The sequence below is a fragment of the Lynx rufus genome, unplaced genomic scaffold (assembly GCF_022079265.1).
Source record: "Lynx rufus isolate CCGP_SWC_20201006 ecotype Redwood Valley unplaced genomic scaffold, mLynRuf1.p SCAF_5, whole genome shotgun sequence".
NCBI classification, from domain to species: domain Eukaryota; kingdom Metazoa; phylum Chordata; class Mammalia; order Carnivora; family Felidae; genus Lynx; species Lynx rufus.
Genome location: NW_025814867.1, coordinates 27,150,460 through 27,169,948, shown reverse-complemented (window position 1 = coordinate 27,169,948; position 19,489 = coordinate 27,150,460). Strand labels below are relative to the sequence as shown.

Below are 19,489 nucleotides of genomic sequence, written 5' to 3'. Positions count from 1 at the left end.
CAGAGTCATAGACCTAACTATGTAGATGTGTGCCCCAAAGGCTTTCACCCTGGAGACAATGAGCCTCCTGACAGTCCCTGGTGTTGGAACAGAGGCAGAAGACAACAGAAGGAGACAGTACCAATTCCTATGTCACCAAACCCTAAGAAAGGGAGATCAGCTCCTGGCGCTCTCAGTAGAGGGGTGGTATTAGCCTAAAGGTTAATATCCTGTATTTATTTGTTTCCTCAGCACAAATGAAGATGCACTGCTGCTGTTCAGGACAAGGGTAGGTAGACTTTTTTCGTGTGGAGGGTCCCCGACTAAAACATAAAAACAGAACAGACTCTGACTTCAAAATTAAGAACCACGTGTATTTAAGAAACTTAAATTTTGTAAGATGTAACCTAAGTATGTATCAGGTTAAATCTGAAGTCTTCCTATTCCCCTTATGTTAATTTCAGAAGGAGGAGAAAGCAGAGCTTAAGCACAGGAAAAGACATGCAGCAAGAGGCAAAAGACCAGAGTGTTTCCTAAAGCCCTGGGAGAGAGATTTTCTCGCTACCAACTCTGGTCTGTTTCACAATGTTGCAACACCAAACCACACACACACACATACACACACACCAACAAAGACCTCCATAATCCTTCAGATGAAAAGAGTCCAAATAAAAACATACGAAACCTCTGAAACTTCTTTAGGGTCCCTAAATCCAAGCCAACTTTGGACCCTCTTGTTAAGAATAACAAAACTCTGCCTTCAAAGCCACAAGAATACCTTTCTAAACCTAGCTTATTGTAAGAGCAGAAATCCTGTAGACCTATCCAAATGTTTTATACCCACAGAGAGCCCTTGCTTAAGTGAACTGTGAATAAGAGGAGTATCTTTTTAAATTAAGTTGCTTTTTCCTCCCAGGATTGTACTTGACTTCTATTTTGTAAAAATAATAAGACTAAGGAGGCCAACTCTTCCAGTTTCCTTGAAAGCTTCCAGTTTCCTTGAAAGAGACTACAAGCTAGAGGACTATCGAGAAGGTAAAAACCAGGTATGGCCTCAACCCCTGACTCTTCAATCCTACACATGCTGTCCCTAGGAGAAATGGCCTAATGTGTGTGTGTGGAGAGCAGACCCTCTCTCCCCATCACTGTTCAGTCAGCAACACAGACATAAAGCAGAACGTGGGCACTTCTTTACCTGTCTGGTGAATGGCAAGGGAAGAAGGTCAGCAGAAGAGGAATAAGTAAACAATCACCAGAGTTTAAAGGACAAATCAGAGACTTAACATTTTAATATTTAGGGAATTATTTTAGATCTTGTAATAAATAAAACAGTTAAAATGATAAAACAAAGAAGGAGTAATATCACTTTCCCTTCCTCCATTTCTTTTCTCACAAGATAAGTTTGTCAAAAATAAAATTCCTATCACCTACTCAGAGACCACTGCACGTCTGTAAGAATTAGAAATTTCATATTTTGCTACATTCCCAACTTCCCAAGTTTTGGGGGCCAAATAGCCAACTAAAACATAAGACTTCAGAAAGGACAGTGTTCTATAAATAAACCCTGGAACAGAATGGGGCAGCTCAGATGTGAAGCACAAATTCATCTACAATTAAAAGAAGGTCTCACTGGGGTAGGGGTTTGGGAGGGATGGGTCAAATAGTTAAATGGGATTAAGAGGTACAAACTTTCATTTATAAAATAAAGTCATGAGGATGAAAATTACTGCATAGGGAATATAGTCAACAACACTGTAACAGTATTATATGGTGACAGATAGTAACCATACTTATTGTGGTGAGCATAGCACAATGTATACACTTGTCAAATCAGTATGTTATACACATGAAACTAACATAACATTGTATGTCTGCCTCAATAAAATACAGTAATAGTTACTTTTCCACCCTAAGGAACTATGTTAAATGGCCTTACCTCTGAGCCCTGCAGAGCCCATTCGTGCTTTCTCCTGTTGGTACAGATCTCTTTGTTGCTGGGTAAGTGCCAACATCTGCCCTTTGCTATAGTATGTAGTACAATACTTAATCACCTGTTCATAAGCACCTTTCATAAAACAAATCTCTGGTCCATCCTAAGAAGAAAAAACATTGCAACTAAATTCAAGTTAATGCCAACTTGTATATATCTGTCACTGGAGTCAACAATACATGGCATACATTTCTCATAATAACCAGGGAAGTTACTCAAATCTAAGGCTTTGAATGGCACTTCAACTCTGAAGATTAAAAGTTCATATGTGGAAGCTTTTTTTACCCTTGAGAGAAAACAGCATCTACTCCCCAACCACCCTCACCTCCACACACTGAAGGCAATGCTACCCTAAGCCCTGGATTAGCCACTCTGGGATTTGGGGAGGGCCTTACAACGTAACAAGAAAAGGAAAGAGATCTATCATCAGCCCACAAGCAGTGGCTCAGGCTTTCCATCAGCTGCTATTATATGCACATTATGTATGTGATCCCATTTAATTCCCAAAGCTACCTTGTAATTATGGGTATTATCAGAACCTTTTACTTTTTACCTTAGCAAAGCATTATACAAAAGCTTACAATGAAAAACTACAGTCGCCTGCCCAAATTTTCACACCTCTAGTCCTACTCTACTAGAACAAACCAATTTTAACTGTATTCCTTCCTACTTATCTCCATATTCTTAAATGCATTTACACTGCTACTTTTTTGCTGACCAATTTTATACATGGTCCACTGTGACAGGTGATAGTTTGGCCACCCTACTATCTATTCCTCCTCTCCCCATTGTTACAATGAAGTTAAAGCAAAAGTTGCCAGTATTCTGTGTACTTTAGGGTTTCCCACCCACTGAGCAAAGGAAAATAACTAAGAACAGTTCACAAACATCCCACTTCTTGCAGGTACATGACAGGAATGTATTTCTCTGCCCTTGTCTCCCACTTTGAAGTCAGAGGTGACTTGCTTTGACCAATAAATATGAACAGCACTGAATCACTGGCAAATGCAAATAATGTGCTATTCCTCTGGCCCTGCTAGGACAGTGTATGCTCACACTGAGACGGAGCCTTCATCTGCCTTGGGTCCCCAAGTAACTACTGAGCAGATATTAGGAGGTAAGGAGGCAAGAAGAAGGTATGATGCGGTTTCCATTAACTCAAATATATTTCTTTTCTTATTTAACTTCTTATTTGTTTAGTTTTATGTATACCTATTATATTATCTCCAAACTCTTCCATGCAATATAAAGCCCTTCTCAATGATATTTTTCATATGATTAAATGAGCAGGTAAACTATTCCTTCCACATTATTACTGAAGACCTCCTCCTTGGGTATTGTTCTCCTTTCCTTTCTAGTTTGAATTGGCCAATTTCTAAGCCTGCTACATGACTGGTATGCAGGACTTCCCTTCACCTCTGTCCTGGGGATTCTTTGCACCCTTCTCCTGGTTAGAACTCACTGGGTTCAAAGTCTTCATTTTCCTTAGTTGTGTTTTCTCTTGGAATAACATATCTGCAAGTATCTAAGAAAAGGTATGTGGGATACACATTTTGGGATGTGGAATATCTGAAAACATTTTTATCCCATCCCCACATTTTTTAAGTTCAGTTGAGAATAAATTTCCTCTCAATGTGAAGACATTCCTCTATTATCTTCCAGCCTCCAGAGTCCAATATTACATTTGAAAAGTCTAAGAAGCTACTTTAATTCCTAAACCTTTATATAAAATCTCTCCTTTGCCTCCTCTCTGGCCCCAAAAACCAGTGGAAGTTTTTAGAATTCTCCTTTAGTGTCCTCAAATTTCTTGATTATGGGCACTGTGTTTATCCCTTCACCCCATCCTTCTTTAATATAACTCATTGTGCTGAGCAGCTGGTGGGCAATCTTATTCTAGAAGCTGAGGTCCTTACTCTGGAAAATTTTGGTGTTATTTGATAAAACCTTCCCATTTTCTGTTCTCTGTTACCACTATGTTGGCTATCTTGTTTATATTCTAATTTTTGTACCTTATCTTTTATATTAAGCACCTCTCTGACTTTTTGTACCCCTTTCTGATAGATTCGTTGACTTTATTTTCAAAACATTCTACTTAAGGTATTTTGTTGTCATTTTCTAGGGTCTTTGGAAATTTTCTTCAGTATCCAGCATTATCTTTGTCTTGCTGAGACCCCTTTCCCTTTTGGTTTGGTCTGTGTCTTTCATACTAAAGACAAATATTTAGCAAACCTTGACTGTCCGTTTACTTTAAGACTCAGGAAATTAAAGGTCTAGAAGCTCCATGGGCACTGATAGCGTTTATCAACTGACAGCCCTTGCTGTAGGGTGATGAGATGATGACCAAGAGTCAGTAAGCTCTACCAGTGAACAAAGAGCTTAGGTAAGAATACTCCGTATTACTGGGATCTCCCTGAGACCAGTAAGCTTCCCTACAACTCTTCAATTTTTGGCATCAGCGAGTGAGGGTAGGAAGATACCTCCCTGCAGGCATTCTAAGAAAGTGGAGTTAGATGCTGGAGGCATGCTCTTCAGGACAATGACTTGCCCTTAATCACTCTGTTTCCAGTTGTAAGCCTTAATTCTGCCCTCCATTCTTGTTCCCAAGATGGGATTGCTGATATTCTACTGGGGTAAAGAAGGGCTGAATGGTTGGGCCTCAAGAAACAGCGAAGGTTCTTGGGGGATTTCTACTGGTTCCTCACTCAGAACTTCAAACTGATCTCTTGTTTTTAACCTTATGTCTTAATCCCCACCTTCAAAGATACCTATCATACTGAGTCTTTTCCATCCTTTCTCTTTTTTACATCCTTTACTGACTGGCTGTCATTTTGACAGGTTCCAGGAAGAGAGTACAAATAAACATATACTGACACACTCAAATGAAAGTCCTCTTAAGACAAACTATTTGAGCCACTGGGGTTATCTTTATGGTAAGTCTGCCATATCTGTGCCAGGCTGACCTCTTTTAGATCCTGAGGCACATCAGTGGGTTTGGGTTTTGTTACACTGGTTGGTTTTGTTTTGTAAGAGGAGATTTTCAGATCAGCATATGAGAAGAACAATCACATACATCTTTCAAACTTATACCCTGCTGCTACCTATCCCCCACTCCCATAACTGAGATCAGTTCTCAAGCTGTAACATTAATGTACAACTTCCAAAGAACAACTCTGGTGAAGTTAGACTCAAAATTGCTGAAGTCAAATCATTAAACTTTACATGAGCCACATTATCTTGAAGTACTGAGTGACCATATATAAAACATAAAGAAACAAACTTTCCATATAAACTCATATACGTATTCTTGAGGTCAAGGGACTCCTTTAGTCCAGGACAACAGGTGAAAATTATTTAACTCTAATGCAATTTTTGAAAGCTTTATGTTACAAGGTTTAAAGGCATTTTATTTTTACACTTTTATTTATTTACTTGTCTCCCTTCCCAGGAGTTCATAAAAGTTCCTTTAAAGATCAGACAAATCTTTTTTCTCCTCATGAACAGAGTTCCTGGCAGACATCTATTGACAAGTTCAATGTTGGCCAACTTGGCCTTTCTTTTAAAATCAGTTATGTTTCCTATTTATTATGAGTGAGAAATCCTCTCACTCATTCCTGTCTACAGAGATGTAATGGCTTCCAACTATTTGCTCATAGGGGAAATCACATAGCCAATTATTAATTCCTAATAAAGAAAATACTAAAATAACATATGTATTTTTTAAGGGCATGGCAAAAGTTTCAGCATCAAACTGGTAACAGCAGCTATGAGTGACATACTTTGTAGATAACTAAGAACTCTTATTACACTAACTTTATAAAAATTTCTAAAGCACCCAGGGACAAAGCAGTAGCTTGAAATATCACTGCATGTCATTTTGCCAGTTTGTAAGCTGGATCAACTAACATGAATTATACATATTTGGTAACCACTTTTCCACAAAATAATGTGGTTTTGTTTGTTCTGAAGACAAGGCATTCCTTCAGTGAAAGAATACTGATTGACACCAGAGAGCAGAAACCTATAATACACAGTCATCAAGAACAAAGATGTTGATAGAATCTGATGTCACAAGTTCTAGGACACTGAGACTAGGCTCCAACTCATTTTAAGCTATTTGCTCACGCAGCAAAACCGGGTATCCATACGCATGAAATCAAAGGGAGCATGAGAGCAACAAGGATGAGTTACTACGAATTATACACACTTTAAAGAAACAGGCCTTTGCTTTGCTCAATGATCACTTAAAGCCAAAGGGGGATAATGAGAGCAACACGGTCATCTATGTTCAGCACGATTTAGTAAGCACTCGTTACATGGAAAGGTACCTGCTGTGTCCGGTGTACACACTTAACAGCCATCCACTTTTGCTCAGAGCTAAAAGGATATTCAGCTTTTCTGATATAGTCCTGTTGAAGCCCATCAAGACCCATCTGTATGACACAAAAAGAAAGTTAATTCTCACCAACATGGGACTATTTTTTTTCTTTAACACAACTTACAGCTAGGCTGGCTAGAGATATCTGTGGAGTATTATTCAAATAATGGTGACAGAACAGCAATGCTCCTTCCATTTATACTGTATTTTTCTGAATGACAGCATACGTGATCAAGATGAAAGCCTTGGTGTGTACATACAGTGTAAGGCATGCTCCCTGGACAGTATGCAGACCAAATCTTCAACAGTGACTATATGAAAATCTCTGCTGGCTCAAATTCTGGAAGGAAGCAGGGTACCCAAACCATAAAGGTACCCAACTGATACTGAGTATGTACTTTTGTAATCAACAGAAGCTTCAGATTCAATTCCTTACTTCCTCGGGATCTAAATCCATCTTTCTTGTTGCTACCATGCTACTCCCGTGTACCTTACCGCTTGATATTCTACTACTACCAGGGTCATGTAGCTGTTCTCCTTCCAAAAACCCTCTGCATTTCCCTCTACATATTCAAACTACTCAAAAACCTAGCTTAGTGCTTTTTGTTCTTTGTTATCTACTGAAACATGTTCAGACTTTTCTTCCTGGCTTTCAAAGATCCTCTAGAAACCCACCGTGCAATCTCTTTAACAATCCTGTGGGTTACTCAAACTCCCTTCTTGGCATCCAGGTCACCCATACATAAGCCACCATGCAATCTATGCTTATTTATTCCTCCACGCTTTTATCCTTGCTCTTTCCCTAGCTTACTGCCTTTCCAAATCCTGCCTATCCTTCAAAACCTAGGTCTCCAGTCTGAATGTGCATTGTTCTTATATGTGGCTCAATGTCTAAGACTTAACTATCTACTATATTGGTCTACCTTCTGTTTGTTTCCAGTATGTCAGTGTCAACTCCCTACCCTAAAATGTAAGGTCCTCAGTCATACGGAGGTGGTTTCACACACTCTCTTAAAAGTTAAGAGTATAAGGTCAAGTTTAACACAGTAAATAACAGATAACAGATTCAACTTTTAAATATCCTTCAAAAAGCTATACGATGCTACTTTAGTTACAAGAGAACAAATGATAAAGAAATGTAGCTTTCTGAAAGTTAAGAAAACATATATTCTAAAAATATCAATTTTATTAAATACAATAACCTAAATTTCTATACTGGATCTCAATTCAAACAACCTCACTTAGAGGTATCCTGTTTCACACAAGTCTCAAAGCTTTCTAAGACTGCTTTTAAAAGTAGAGTTTTAATTTTTGTTATGGAAGTGACAGAGTGGGCTTTAGGTTTCATATTTAATCAAAGGTAAGAGTTAGAAGAGAAGACCAACTGGGAAGGACAAAAGGGTCACAAAGAACAGCACCCTATCTCCCCAACACAGATTCTAACTCTATACTCGTTTTAAGAAATTGATAATGGAGGAAATGGGAAGACTGGAAAAAGAAAAGCTATGTCTTAATATCTTCACATGGAAATACTTTAAAGAATGTTTCCTTTTACTCATTTGAATGTTATAGTACTTCAGCAATTACACCCATTTATAAAGCTTTTCACACGAAACTCTAAATATTATGGAAAACAAAAACATTCTTCATAAAAAGAAATCCAGTCACTGGTCATTAATTTGTTTCTTGAACGTAAGGCATAAAGCTATACTGAACAGGCTGTATTGGCTCTGTAGTTCCAAGAAGAATAAAACTAGTCCCCAAAAGGCAATGTAAACAATGAAACATTGTGAGTTGTCTTCATTCTATACCTAAAAACTAGTAATACTGAAACTGATAGCCTCACATTCTCTTGTGAGGGTAGTATCTTGTATACTGAAGAGAGATCAGGCACATACCTTCATTGCAAGAGCGATTAAAGCTCCTTCCGTTGGCTTCCCCATTAGAGTGTTGTTTCTAATTACAGCATCATTGCATACGCAGCCCGCCTAAAAGAAATGCATGGAAACTATGAACCCATCATTGTGTCCTAAATCATTATGAAAAGTCACCTCCTTAGGGAATAAAGTAGTTACCTCAACAATTCTGCTAACAGCTGGGTTATAGAATCCATGAACTACATCACCATCAACAATCACTTCCCCAAACGGATTGTAGCCAACACCAGTAACCTAAGGAACATAAAGTGGGGTCAATAATTCAACCAGAAGACAATGACAATACTCATGAAAACTGAAAACTATGATGAGTTATGTTCATTTAATTTTATACATTATGATACTATTAGTGTATATATTTAGAAAAGCACTTGTCTGAAAAAATACTTAACAGTTAAAAGAATATAGATTCTAATTTTTACCATAATGACAAACCTATAATTATATTAATAATTAAATTAATAATTATGACAATATACAATATAAGAAATATTGTTAACATAATCTTATATTGTTTCTACTTATACTATAAAAAAAGATAAACCATGAAAATCTCTATATGTAAGTAAGCTTTAAATTTATGTAACATTATATTTATGTAACATACTAAATTTTCCAAGAATTCAAATCCATTTCCACACCTAACATTTGTGACAAACCTGAGACCCAGAAAACAGCAGAATTCTTTTTGCAAATATGCAGGAACAGAGACATTATGTGATTTATCCCAGCACTTACAAACTACTTTAACATAATATATTACACGCCAGTTTTAAAAATCAGAGGTCAAAACAAACCAGATACTTATTCTGTATGGCTAGAGCAAATCAAGTTAAATTTCACAATAAAATAAAATTAAATCAACAAAAAAAAAATAAATCAACAAAAGTTAAATTTCACAATAAAAATAAGACAGTTTAGAGAATGTTAACCAATTAACAAATGGTTAATGCTCAACATATCAAAGTACGGGCTTAAAACAAAACAGCAACTTATATCCTACCTTCCATATCTGAACCATAGAAGCACATGTAACCCCAATGACCCAGAGTCATCCACAAAAGGCATATTCAACAACAGAGTATCAGGTCTCCTTCCTTAACCAAATCTAATACCCTAAATAAGAACAGTCTCATTTCAAAGCCTATGTAAAATGGAATTAAATAAACCTAAATGCAACTTCTGTCAATTTGTCTAATGCTTACTTTGCTCGGTGAATTGGATATAAATACAATTTAAAATACTGTACCCATCCTAAGTGGTGTGAATGGACACACCAGCCAGAAATCCAGTAAAGACTGGGGCGGGGGAGGGGGGGTGGTGGAGACTGGAACTTGTCCTCATCTAGCTTCAAAATTAACCAATGCACATACACTGACATGCACTTAAGAAACTGCCAAAATGTAAGTTTTAAAATAAAGTAATTCATCTATTCATTTATTCTTTCAACAAGTATTTACTACTGTGAGGCAGGCCCCATGTTAAGCAACTTAGTTCTGCTCTACTACAACTTCTAATATTTTAGAAAATTTTATCTGGGCTAAAAACTAAGAGGCACGGAGTGCTATGAAAACAAATAAAATAGGACCAGTTCTGAGTGGTCAGCAAAGCTTTTCTAAAGAAGTAGGGTTCGAACTGCAGTGCAAAGGATAGAGAGACATTAAACTGTCCTGTGCAGTGAGAACAGCAGCGAAGGTCCTGAAGTAGGAGGAATTTTGTCACACTGAAAGAACATAAAGCCAGTATATCTGGTGCACAAAAAGTGAAGTGGAACATACAAGGCTGAAGAAGGAAACAAGGAACAAAATACGTACGGCCTCAAGAGGCCACACTTCAGGATCCTGGTCGCAATGGAAACATCTTAATTAGGGAGTGACTTGCTCAACATTTGGTTCTGAAAGATCCCTCAAGCTACGTATAGAGCAAGAATAAGAGTTTGGTAACAAATGGCTAGCAGGGGTGACTGGAAGGTGCTAAGGATGATGCAAAGTTTCTGGTTTGTAGAGTGTACAGCATGTGCAAGTGGAGCGGGATCAAGACTGGTAAAATAAGGGAAAGACTCTGCTGCTGCTGAATTTATAACCCTTTTGAAGATAAGACACTAGAACTGTGAGGAATGTCTACACACCAAGTTTCTTAACAAAGAAATACTGTTGTTAAAAAAAAAAAAAAAATCTATAGAGTACCTCAGCATGCAGACCATCTGAAGTAAATATGTGAGTAACAGTCATTTCATTCTTTGTCAGTGTTCCAGTTTTATCTGAACAAATCACATTACAGCAGCCTAAAGAATAAATCATTACATGTCACCAAAAGAGTCAGAGGGAAATAAACAAGTTCACATTGAAAACAAATCAAAGACTCTGAAGCCTGTCCTGCTGCTCTGAATTTTGAACAAATCAAGTTCACTGATAATTTTAGATGTTTTCTCATTATGATTTCACCATAAAGTGATTACTCATGTTAAAATTAAAAAAACAGATTAACTGATAAATGTTGACTTTTTCTTATTAATTTGCAGTTGAATTTCTACAAAGCTTCTCAGTATTAGCTTTATATAATATTTCTAGAAAGTTTAAAGGTACCTAAATTTAAACCCATATAATTGTTTCAGTCAGAAATTTTAAGATATTCTGCCTTCTCAGTACTGTAATGCAAACTAAAAATTAAATTCAACATTTTTAGAATCCTAAATTAAAAAAAAAAAGATATTTCACAGCATACAGAAAGTTACTGCAATTTTCATATCACACATAAAGTTGTTACAGCAACACTTAGCAACTGCTGTATATTTACTGTTATCAGAAATTCAACTGAAGTACGACATTCTGGGATCTATAATTATCTTTCTTGAGATGTCAAAGGAAAGTAATTCTACTAATTTTACTCTAAAGTTTCACTGGTTAAATAGATTTTTTTTTTTACATGATTTAAGCATTACAACATCTCTGATACAGAAAGATTTCTCTGAAAGTCCCCTATCCTGAATGATATGCGTTTTTAAGTACCTTTTCTGGTTGTGAAAACCACACTTAACTTTGCCACAAGTCAAATACCACCACTCAAGCCTCTAAGACAAAAATGGTAACAAGCTGCAGATGATTCACTATTGATGTAAACTCACACACTATTGCATAAGTATGCTCACATTACCACATACTTACCCAGAGTTTCGACAATAGGCAGTTTTTTCACAATGGCCCTTTTCTTCACCATTCTCATAACACCAAGAGCTAGAGTCACTGTGACCACAATGGGAAGACCTTCAGGAATTGCTGCTACAGCCAAACTGTAACCAATATATACTTAGTATTGAAGCATAAATTAAATAGTACCTACAGCAATCAGTTCAATTGGCTGTGACTTAAAACTGAGGCTAATAAAAACACAAAATCAATATTGTCAATACTCAAAAAGTGGCCTCAAGAAGAAGGGAAAGTTGATTACCATTTATTGGATAACCTACTAACTGCCAGGTTAAGTGTAGTGGTTGAAGAATACAGGCTGTGACATCAGATTACCTAGATCTGTACCCCTGGCTTCCCCAATTTTTACCTGTTTGACTCTGAGCTATTATCACTCTACCCCTGTAGTTTAGTTTTCACATCTGTAAATACAGATAACAGTAATAGGTATTCAGACAAAAACTTACACGACTGGTCATACCAGCACTATTTACAATCACCAAAAGATGTAAATAGTCCAAATTTCCATCAACTGATAAATGGGAAATTATAGTATAGCCATACAATGTAGTATTCTGCCATTAAAAAAAAAAAAATGAAGTACTGATACATCCTACAACACGGATGAACCTCAAAAACATTATGCATAGTGAGAGAAACCAGACACAAAAGACACATGTTGTTTTGGTTCCATTTATATGAAATATTAACAGTAAGCAAATTCAGAGACAGGAAGCAGTTTAGTGGCTGCCAAAGGCAAGAGAGAAGGAAAAATGGTGCGTGATCGCCCAGTAGGCACAGGGTTTTCTTTTGAGGTGATGACAAGTTCTGACACTTGATAATGGTTGTAGCTGTACAACACTATGAATGGATTTAATTCCACTGAATTGTACATTTTAAAATGGTAAACTTTATGGTATGTGTATTTTATTACAACAAAAAAATGTACTTCACGGTTTCCCTCTGCAATTTTTTAAAAATCAAATTAAGTCTCAGGGCGCCTGGGTGGCTCAGTCGGTTAAGCGTCCGACTTCGGCTCAGGTCATGATCTCGTGGTCCATGAGTTCGAGCCCCGTGTTGGGCTCTGTGCTGACAGCTCAGAGCCTGGAGCCTGTTTCAGATTCTGTGTCTCCCTCTTTCTCTGACCCTCCCCTGTTCAAGCTCTCTGTCTCAAAAATAAATAAATGTTAAAAAAAAAAATCAAATTAAGTCTCTATGTTTTATCCCACACCAAACTCCCCTATAGGCAAGGACACATGTGTTCCTGTTCCTCCTTCTAACATTGTTCTCTCCACTGCTTCTACTTCCCAATTTCTATTACCTACCTTTTCTTCAGAATGATCTACCTTGACATCATTAGCATCCTGTTCTATAAGCATTATTAAAGGCTTTCATGCTCTGTTTACAGGTTAATTCTAAAAGGTGAAAGCCAACGAATGACACAATACCACTGGCTAAACAGTATACACTAAAGTCAAGAAATATGTGCGATCATTAATGTTCCCTTCTCTCTTTTGAACTATTCTATGCTCAAATAGAATCCTCGTTTCTTATGCTTCCATTAACCCTCACTGTATCAGGAAAAATAGGCATCAGTTTACAATCTAGATCTAGTGGACCTTTCCCTTCTTTTGTGTCTAAGTTTCACTTTATAAATAATTTGCAAAGGAATAAATGGATTATGAAAAACTTCAGAAATTTTTAATTTTTAAAAATTTTTATATATTGTTTAAATTTATCTTGAGAGAGGGGAGGGGCAGAGAGAGAGAGGGAGAGGGAGAGGGAGAGGGAGAGGGAGAGGGAGAGGAAGAGAGAGAGGGAGAGAAAGACACAGAATCCAAAGCAGGCTCCAGGCTCTGAGCTGTCAGCACAGAGCCCAATGCAGGGCTCAAACACATGAACCGGGAGATCATGACCTGAGTCAAAGTCAGACACTTAACTGAGCCACCCAGGCACCCCTAGAAATTTTAAATTTTAACCCCAAACTATATTTCTGGATTTGAAGGTATACATATATCAGAAATATGCAATGTCCTTTGGATGCAACTAACTGCTTGTCAACTGTCATGAAGGAACCTGGAATATATTCACTTTACAAAAAGTGATTTCAGATTCAAAAAACATTTCCCATAGGTTATAGGCTTATCAATTCTGGTTTCACTTTTCGCATTTGTATCTTCAAAACGCAACACTTCTGAAAATGTTGATGGTTCATAACTTTGTTGAAAAGATAAGTCATCTCTGTAACATAATTTTTAGATTAAAAAACACCAATTACAAGGGGTGTAAATGAAGTTTTTCATTTCTATATCATCTATTTCCATTTAATCACCTTTATATTAATACCAGCCTTCAGTATTTGTCCACTTATAAATGGTATAAAGTAAAAGCTGGCAAACAAATATCAGAAAAGATGAAAGAAAATGGTCACACATCCTTTTAACAAAAAGGGGTGGCCTAGGTTCTTGTTGGAAATGCATGATAAATTTCCTTGATGTAGAATGACTAACTGAAAGAGAATACCTGTCCTTCCCTTTTTGTCATAAGAAATAAACTTTCACTCATTAATTCAGGAGTTAAATTAAATTGAAGCTACCATCACCCAAAGAGTCACAGTATTAAGATTTCACATATATTATTAAATTTCACCCTCATCATTAGAGCCTACAGTAGCACTTTGTCTCTTTGCATTTCATCTTCCAGTTTGTCCAATAATTTTCCTGTCAATTACTCTTTGCCATTATGTGGGAAAATGAAAAATTACGATTCTTAATTTTAATGAGTGCAAAAAAGGGGTGGAGGGAGAAGAAAAAGACAACAACAAATATACCTCCGGACTTCTTTTATACCTTTGTAAATGATGATGTAATATTTTGGGCAACATAATAAAAGAATTAAAGGATAACAGAATAATGATGATTTACTTTATTATTACATCAACCTTGTAAGTGATCCCATCATCATCCTTCTGCATTCTTGTTTTACTGGTTTTTAGCACAAATGGAAATAATTATTACAATAATTGCTATTTCATTTGCTACAATGAAATAGCAAAATGTTTTAAGACATAGGAAAAATAAGGTCACTAATATCTTAGATTTATAAAAGTACAATGGACCCATATAATTATTGCAAAATAGAATGAGTTTTATTCTATTAAAATATATATATATTTTTTTTTTTTTTCAACATTTTTATTTATTTTTGGGACAGAGAGAGACAGAGCATGAACGGGGGAGGGGCAGAGAGAGAGGGAGACACAGAATCGGAAACAGGCTCCAGGCTCTGAGCCATCAGCTCAGAGCCCGACGCGGGGCTCGAACTCCCGGACCGAGAGATCGTGACCTGGCTGAAGTCGGACGCTTAACCAACTGCGCCACCCAGGCGCCCCTAAAATATATTTTTTAATACTTTGTCCTTTGTAAGACTTTGAAGTAGGAATAAAAATCATGATTATATCAATCTTCACAAAGAGAACTGCTCAAAAAAATACTCAAAATCTAAAAATGAGTCCAACAACTAATATGCTAATATTTATTATCTCATCCTCATGCCCAATTTTAAATTTATTTCATATTTAACCCATCTTTTTTATACAGATTTAAGCCAAGAGTTTCAAATTGTATTTTTGCCCCTTTTAAGAAAAAAATATACTCCTTCACCCCATCACAAATGTCTTTTAACTTCTTACTCCATCTACCTACTCCTTGTAATCCATTTGATTTTTTTTTTAATACATTGTTTTTGTTCTAATATTTGAACTATGACTTACTATGCCTACCATAGAGCTATCATCTAGAATTTCTTTTCCTTATTAGGTACCTAGGTGAATTCCACTCTTACTTATATCCCATACATGATCATCTTCCTTTTTTCATCTTTGTTTTGCTGGAATTCATACAGGATGGGGAAGGAATAAATTTTCTGATTACCTGCCTATTTATATTTGTAATAACTGGATCGATACTTTGGCTAGGCCTAGATTTACTGACTTAAATTCCTTTCCCCTCATACTTTGATAGCATTGCCCCCACTATTTTCTAATGTAATCCAACGTTACTATGGATGAAGGGTAGCTCTGTTCCCCTTGTGACCTGGCAAGGGTAGTATTATCAACTATGTTGCCAGGCAACACTGCTTATGATAAAGGGATCTCCTGACTGATAAATTATCTATGGACTGGAAGAATTATAATTTATCTTATAGAAGCCATTGCTTTGGGTTTCCAGACCGTAGGTGACGCTTACACCTGGACATGTTTCTTGCAAGCACCCTGGAAAGTGTATGTTCCCAGAGATGTTGGCTCCTGTGGAATATGAAACAATTTAACCCAGGGTAGCCCCTGCACTCACAAGGCCATCCCAATCTTCTTGTACCTAAAGCTGAACTATTGCACAGACTCTCTCATAAGAGGCATGCCTTAAGTTGCCCTGCTGTTCAAGGCACAGGTGCCAGATAGGACATACGAAAGTCTTGTGCAATGAAATGTTTAATAGAGTCTAAAAAGACCCCTTGGTGGAAACTGCAGTTGCTAACAAGAAGTTTGATACCAGTCGAATTATCCTTACTTTATAGACAACCTGACTGGTTTTCTTTAATTTCATATGATGTATCTAGTTTGGAGTTTTTTTCATCTTGTTTGGCATTTACAGAATCCATATAAAGATTTCACGTCTTGCTTCAGAGACAAAAAATATTCATGTATCATTTCTTATATAATTTCTTCTTACCTCTTTTGAAACTCCTATTAGTTAGATTGGCATTTATTAAATTATTCTTCATCACTTTTATTTCATTCTCTGTTTCAGACACTTTAGTCTATTTTAAGGGAACCCTTTTTAACTTTATATTACAGCCCTTAAATTTGAATGTTTAATTTCAACAGTCAAAATCATAATTCCTAAAAACTTTTTTTCTCTGATCCTCTTCTACAGCAATCTGTATATCATAAATGCAGTTTGTTCACAAATCTCTGAAAATAAAAATGCTTTCCAGTTTTAATTTTTCTGCTATTTCTTGAAATTTTCATTTTCCTCTGAGATTGTTTATTCAGTTTCTATTATTATGGTCTTTCTCTTTCATGCTGCTAGTTTTCAATTTGGCAGTCCTTAACTGTCTATTAATATATAAAATTGCAATATTGGGGGCACCTGGGTGGCTCAGTTGGTTAAGCATCTGACTCTTGGTTTCTGCTCAGTCATGATCGCCCAGTTTTTGTGGGATTGAGCCCCATGCCAGGTTCTGCACAGTGCAGAGCCTGATTGGGATTCTGTCTCCCTCTCTCTCTGCCTCATGTGTGCACTCTCGCTTTCCCTCTCTCTCAAAAATAAACATTTTTTTTTAAATGTAATATTGGACAGATAACACCAGACATCTAGTGTGCATTTTCTCCACTGCTAGACACATGGTTTGCATTTTTCTAGAGTTTATTTCTATACATGCCTATTAGAGAAATAAGAGAGAGAAAAAAGACTTCAATTTATAAACAAATGATTATTAGAACTTACCTTACACTAATTGTAAACATTTCCAGGATATCTTTTCCTAGTAACCAGCCAACCAACATGATGATACCTGGAAAAGAATCAAATAGCTATTTCTCCCTTTTATATAAAATCACATCAGTATAAATGGGATGCTGAGGGCAGTCAAAAAGTTCCATAACATAAAGGAGAAGGTATATCAGATCACAGTTACAAGATTTTAGAAAAATTCATTAAGCAGGGGAGATTAAAATTAATGCTGCTTAAAGATAATGTTGTATATGTGAACATGCGTGCACATACACACACACACACACACACACACACACACACACACACACACACTTTACCTTCTGTTGCCACTGCTGCCATTCACCCCTTAAAGCAATAATATCTGAGAATTACCACTATAAGAAAACATTACCAGTATTCTCTCACAATAGGGAAAAAAAAGAAGGTAGCATAAGACAGATGGGTCCTCTATTTATTATCAGCTTTGCAAAAATAAACCTTGGAACTTTACTTCTTATCACTAAATATCCAGGCAATACATATAAAGTTTATACTGCAAACAAAGGAATACTTAGGACTTGGCTGAAAGAGTAATACATCTTACTTAAAATATCTAAAATTACATTATAACATTTAAAAATTAGCCGGGTGCCTGGGTGGCTCAGTGGGTTGAGCGTTAGACTTGTTTCAGCTCGGGTCATGATCCCAAGGACATAGGATCAAGCCCTGTGTCCGGCTCCACGCTGAACGTGGACCCTGCTTAAGACTCTCTCTCTCTCTCTCTCTCTCTCTCTCTCTCTCTGTCCCTCTCCCCAACTTGTGCAAATTCTCTCTAAAATTAAAAAGGAAAAAAACTACTTTTATGGCATTTACAAATAAGAAATCAATTAACATGAACCAAACAATATACTCTCTTGCTTTGACCTTTGCCTCTGAAAAGAAAGGGGGCAAGGAGTGCACCACTGGTTTTGTGAGAAAACACACACAGTATCATCACAGTTTTAATAAAGTATAACAAATTCAAGATTGTATTCTAGAGTAATATAAACATTTAAAAACAGGTTTTTCTTCTTTCTATAGCTACAGGGGCACACCTGGGTGGCTCAGTCAGTTAAGCATCTAACTTCAGCTCAGATCACGATCTCACGGTTCATGAGTTCAAGCCCCACATCGGAGTTTGTGCTGACAGCTCAGAACCTGGAGCCTGCTTCAGATGCTGTGTCTCCCTCTCTCTCTGCCCTTCCCATTCTCTCTCTCTCTCAAAAATAAATAAACATTATGGGGCGCCTGGGTGGCGCAGTCGGTTAAGCGTCCGACTTCAGCCAGGTCACGATCTCGTGGTCCGTGAGTTCGAGCCCCGCGTCAGGCTCTGGGCTGATGGCTCAGAGCCTGGAGCCTGTTTCTGATTCTGTGTCTCCCTCTCTCTCTGCCCCTCCCCCGTTCATGCTCTGTCTCTCTCTGTCCCAAAAATAAATAAACGTTGAAAAAAAAAATTTTTTTTTAAAAATAAAAAAAAATAAAATAAATAAACATTAAAAAATAAATAAATAATCCAGACTGTGATTCTCTAACATTCTATCCCAAACACTACCCTGACAAAAGAAATTATGTCCAATGAACTATACCAGAAGTCAGCAAACCATAATCTGTGGGCCTCCTGAAGGCTTTTGCAAATAAAGTTTGTTGGAACACAGTTATATCTATTTGTTTAGGTACTGTCTATGATAGCTTCCCTGCTGATGGCTGAGTTGAATATTTCCAACAAAGAATATCCGAAATACTTTGGTATGGACCAAAGGCTAAAATATGTACTACTGGGCCCTGTACTCCCCCACCCCCAAAAAAATCTGTTGACCTCTGATTTTGACTTTGATCCTTATCCTATTCCATATACTATCCTAGCAATAAAAATTAGGTCCTATGTATTAAATTAAAACCAGGTAATGATAAAGTTGAAAGATTTTTATCACTAAAAGTGAGGTGGTTTCATGGTACAATGTTAACATAAACTGAGATTTAATTGGCTAAATGCCCTAACAGTTACCAAATTCCCTATAAATTCTAGAAAATAAATAGCAATAATCAAATTAAGGGAGCTATGACAATATACACACCAGTTAAAAAAGAGGAATGAAATACCTTTCCATCTTCTACTTTATAATATAGACAGACGGATCAATAGAATATTTAAAAAATTATTTAACTGAAACTGTGTAACGCAAATCTATTTTAATTTAGAACTGCATTATTGATTTTGAAATTTTAAGCTAGCAAAAATAATTAAAATAACATCATGGAAAAACTAAAGAAAAGGAGAAAAGACTCCAAAATTTATTCAAGTATTTAATATATGATAAAGATGTCATTTCAGGGGCGCCTGGGTGGCTCAGTCGGTTAAGCGGCCGACTTAAGCTCAGGTCATGATCTCGCGGTCCGTGAGTTCAAGCCCCGCGTCGGGCTCTGTGCTGACAGCTCGGAGCCTGGAGCCTGTTTCAGATTCTGTGTCTCCCTCTCTCTGACCCTCCCCC

The 19,489-nt window shown here is 36.8% G+C and overlaps 1 protein-coding gene across 1 annotated transcript in view; it reads right to left on the bottom strand.

Annotated features, from left to right (window-relative positions):
* Positions 1–19,489, bottom strand: part of ATP2C1 (ATPase secretory pathway Ca2+ transporting 1) — a 176,113-nt gene that overhangs the window by 38,491 nt on the left and 118,133 nt on the right. The window contains exons 11-17 of the mRNA XM_047100132.1: positions 16,974–17,040; positions 11,446–11,570; positions 10,468–10,565; positions 8,420–8,515; positions 8,243–8,332; positions 6,295–6,399; positions 1,916–2,072 (exon numbers count right to left, since the gene is read on the bottom strand). Coding sequence (XP_046956088.1) covers positions 1,916–2,072; positions 6,295–6,399; positions 8,243–8,332; positions 8,420–8,515; positions 10,468–10,565; positions 11,446–11,570; positions 16,974–17,040 — 738 coding nt within the window. The remainder of the gene's footprint in view (positions 1–1,915; positions 2,073–6,294; positions 6,400–8,242; positions 8,333–8,419; positions 8,516–10,467; positions 10,566–11,445; positions 11,571–16,973; positions 17,041–19,489) is intronic.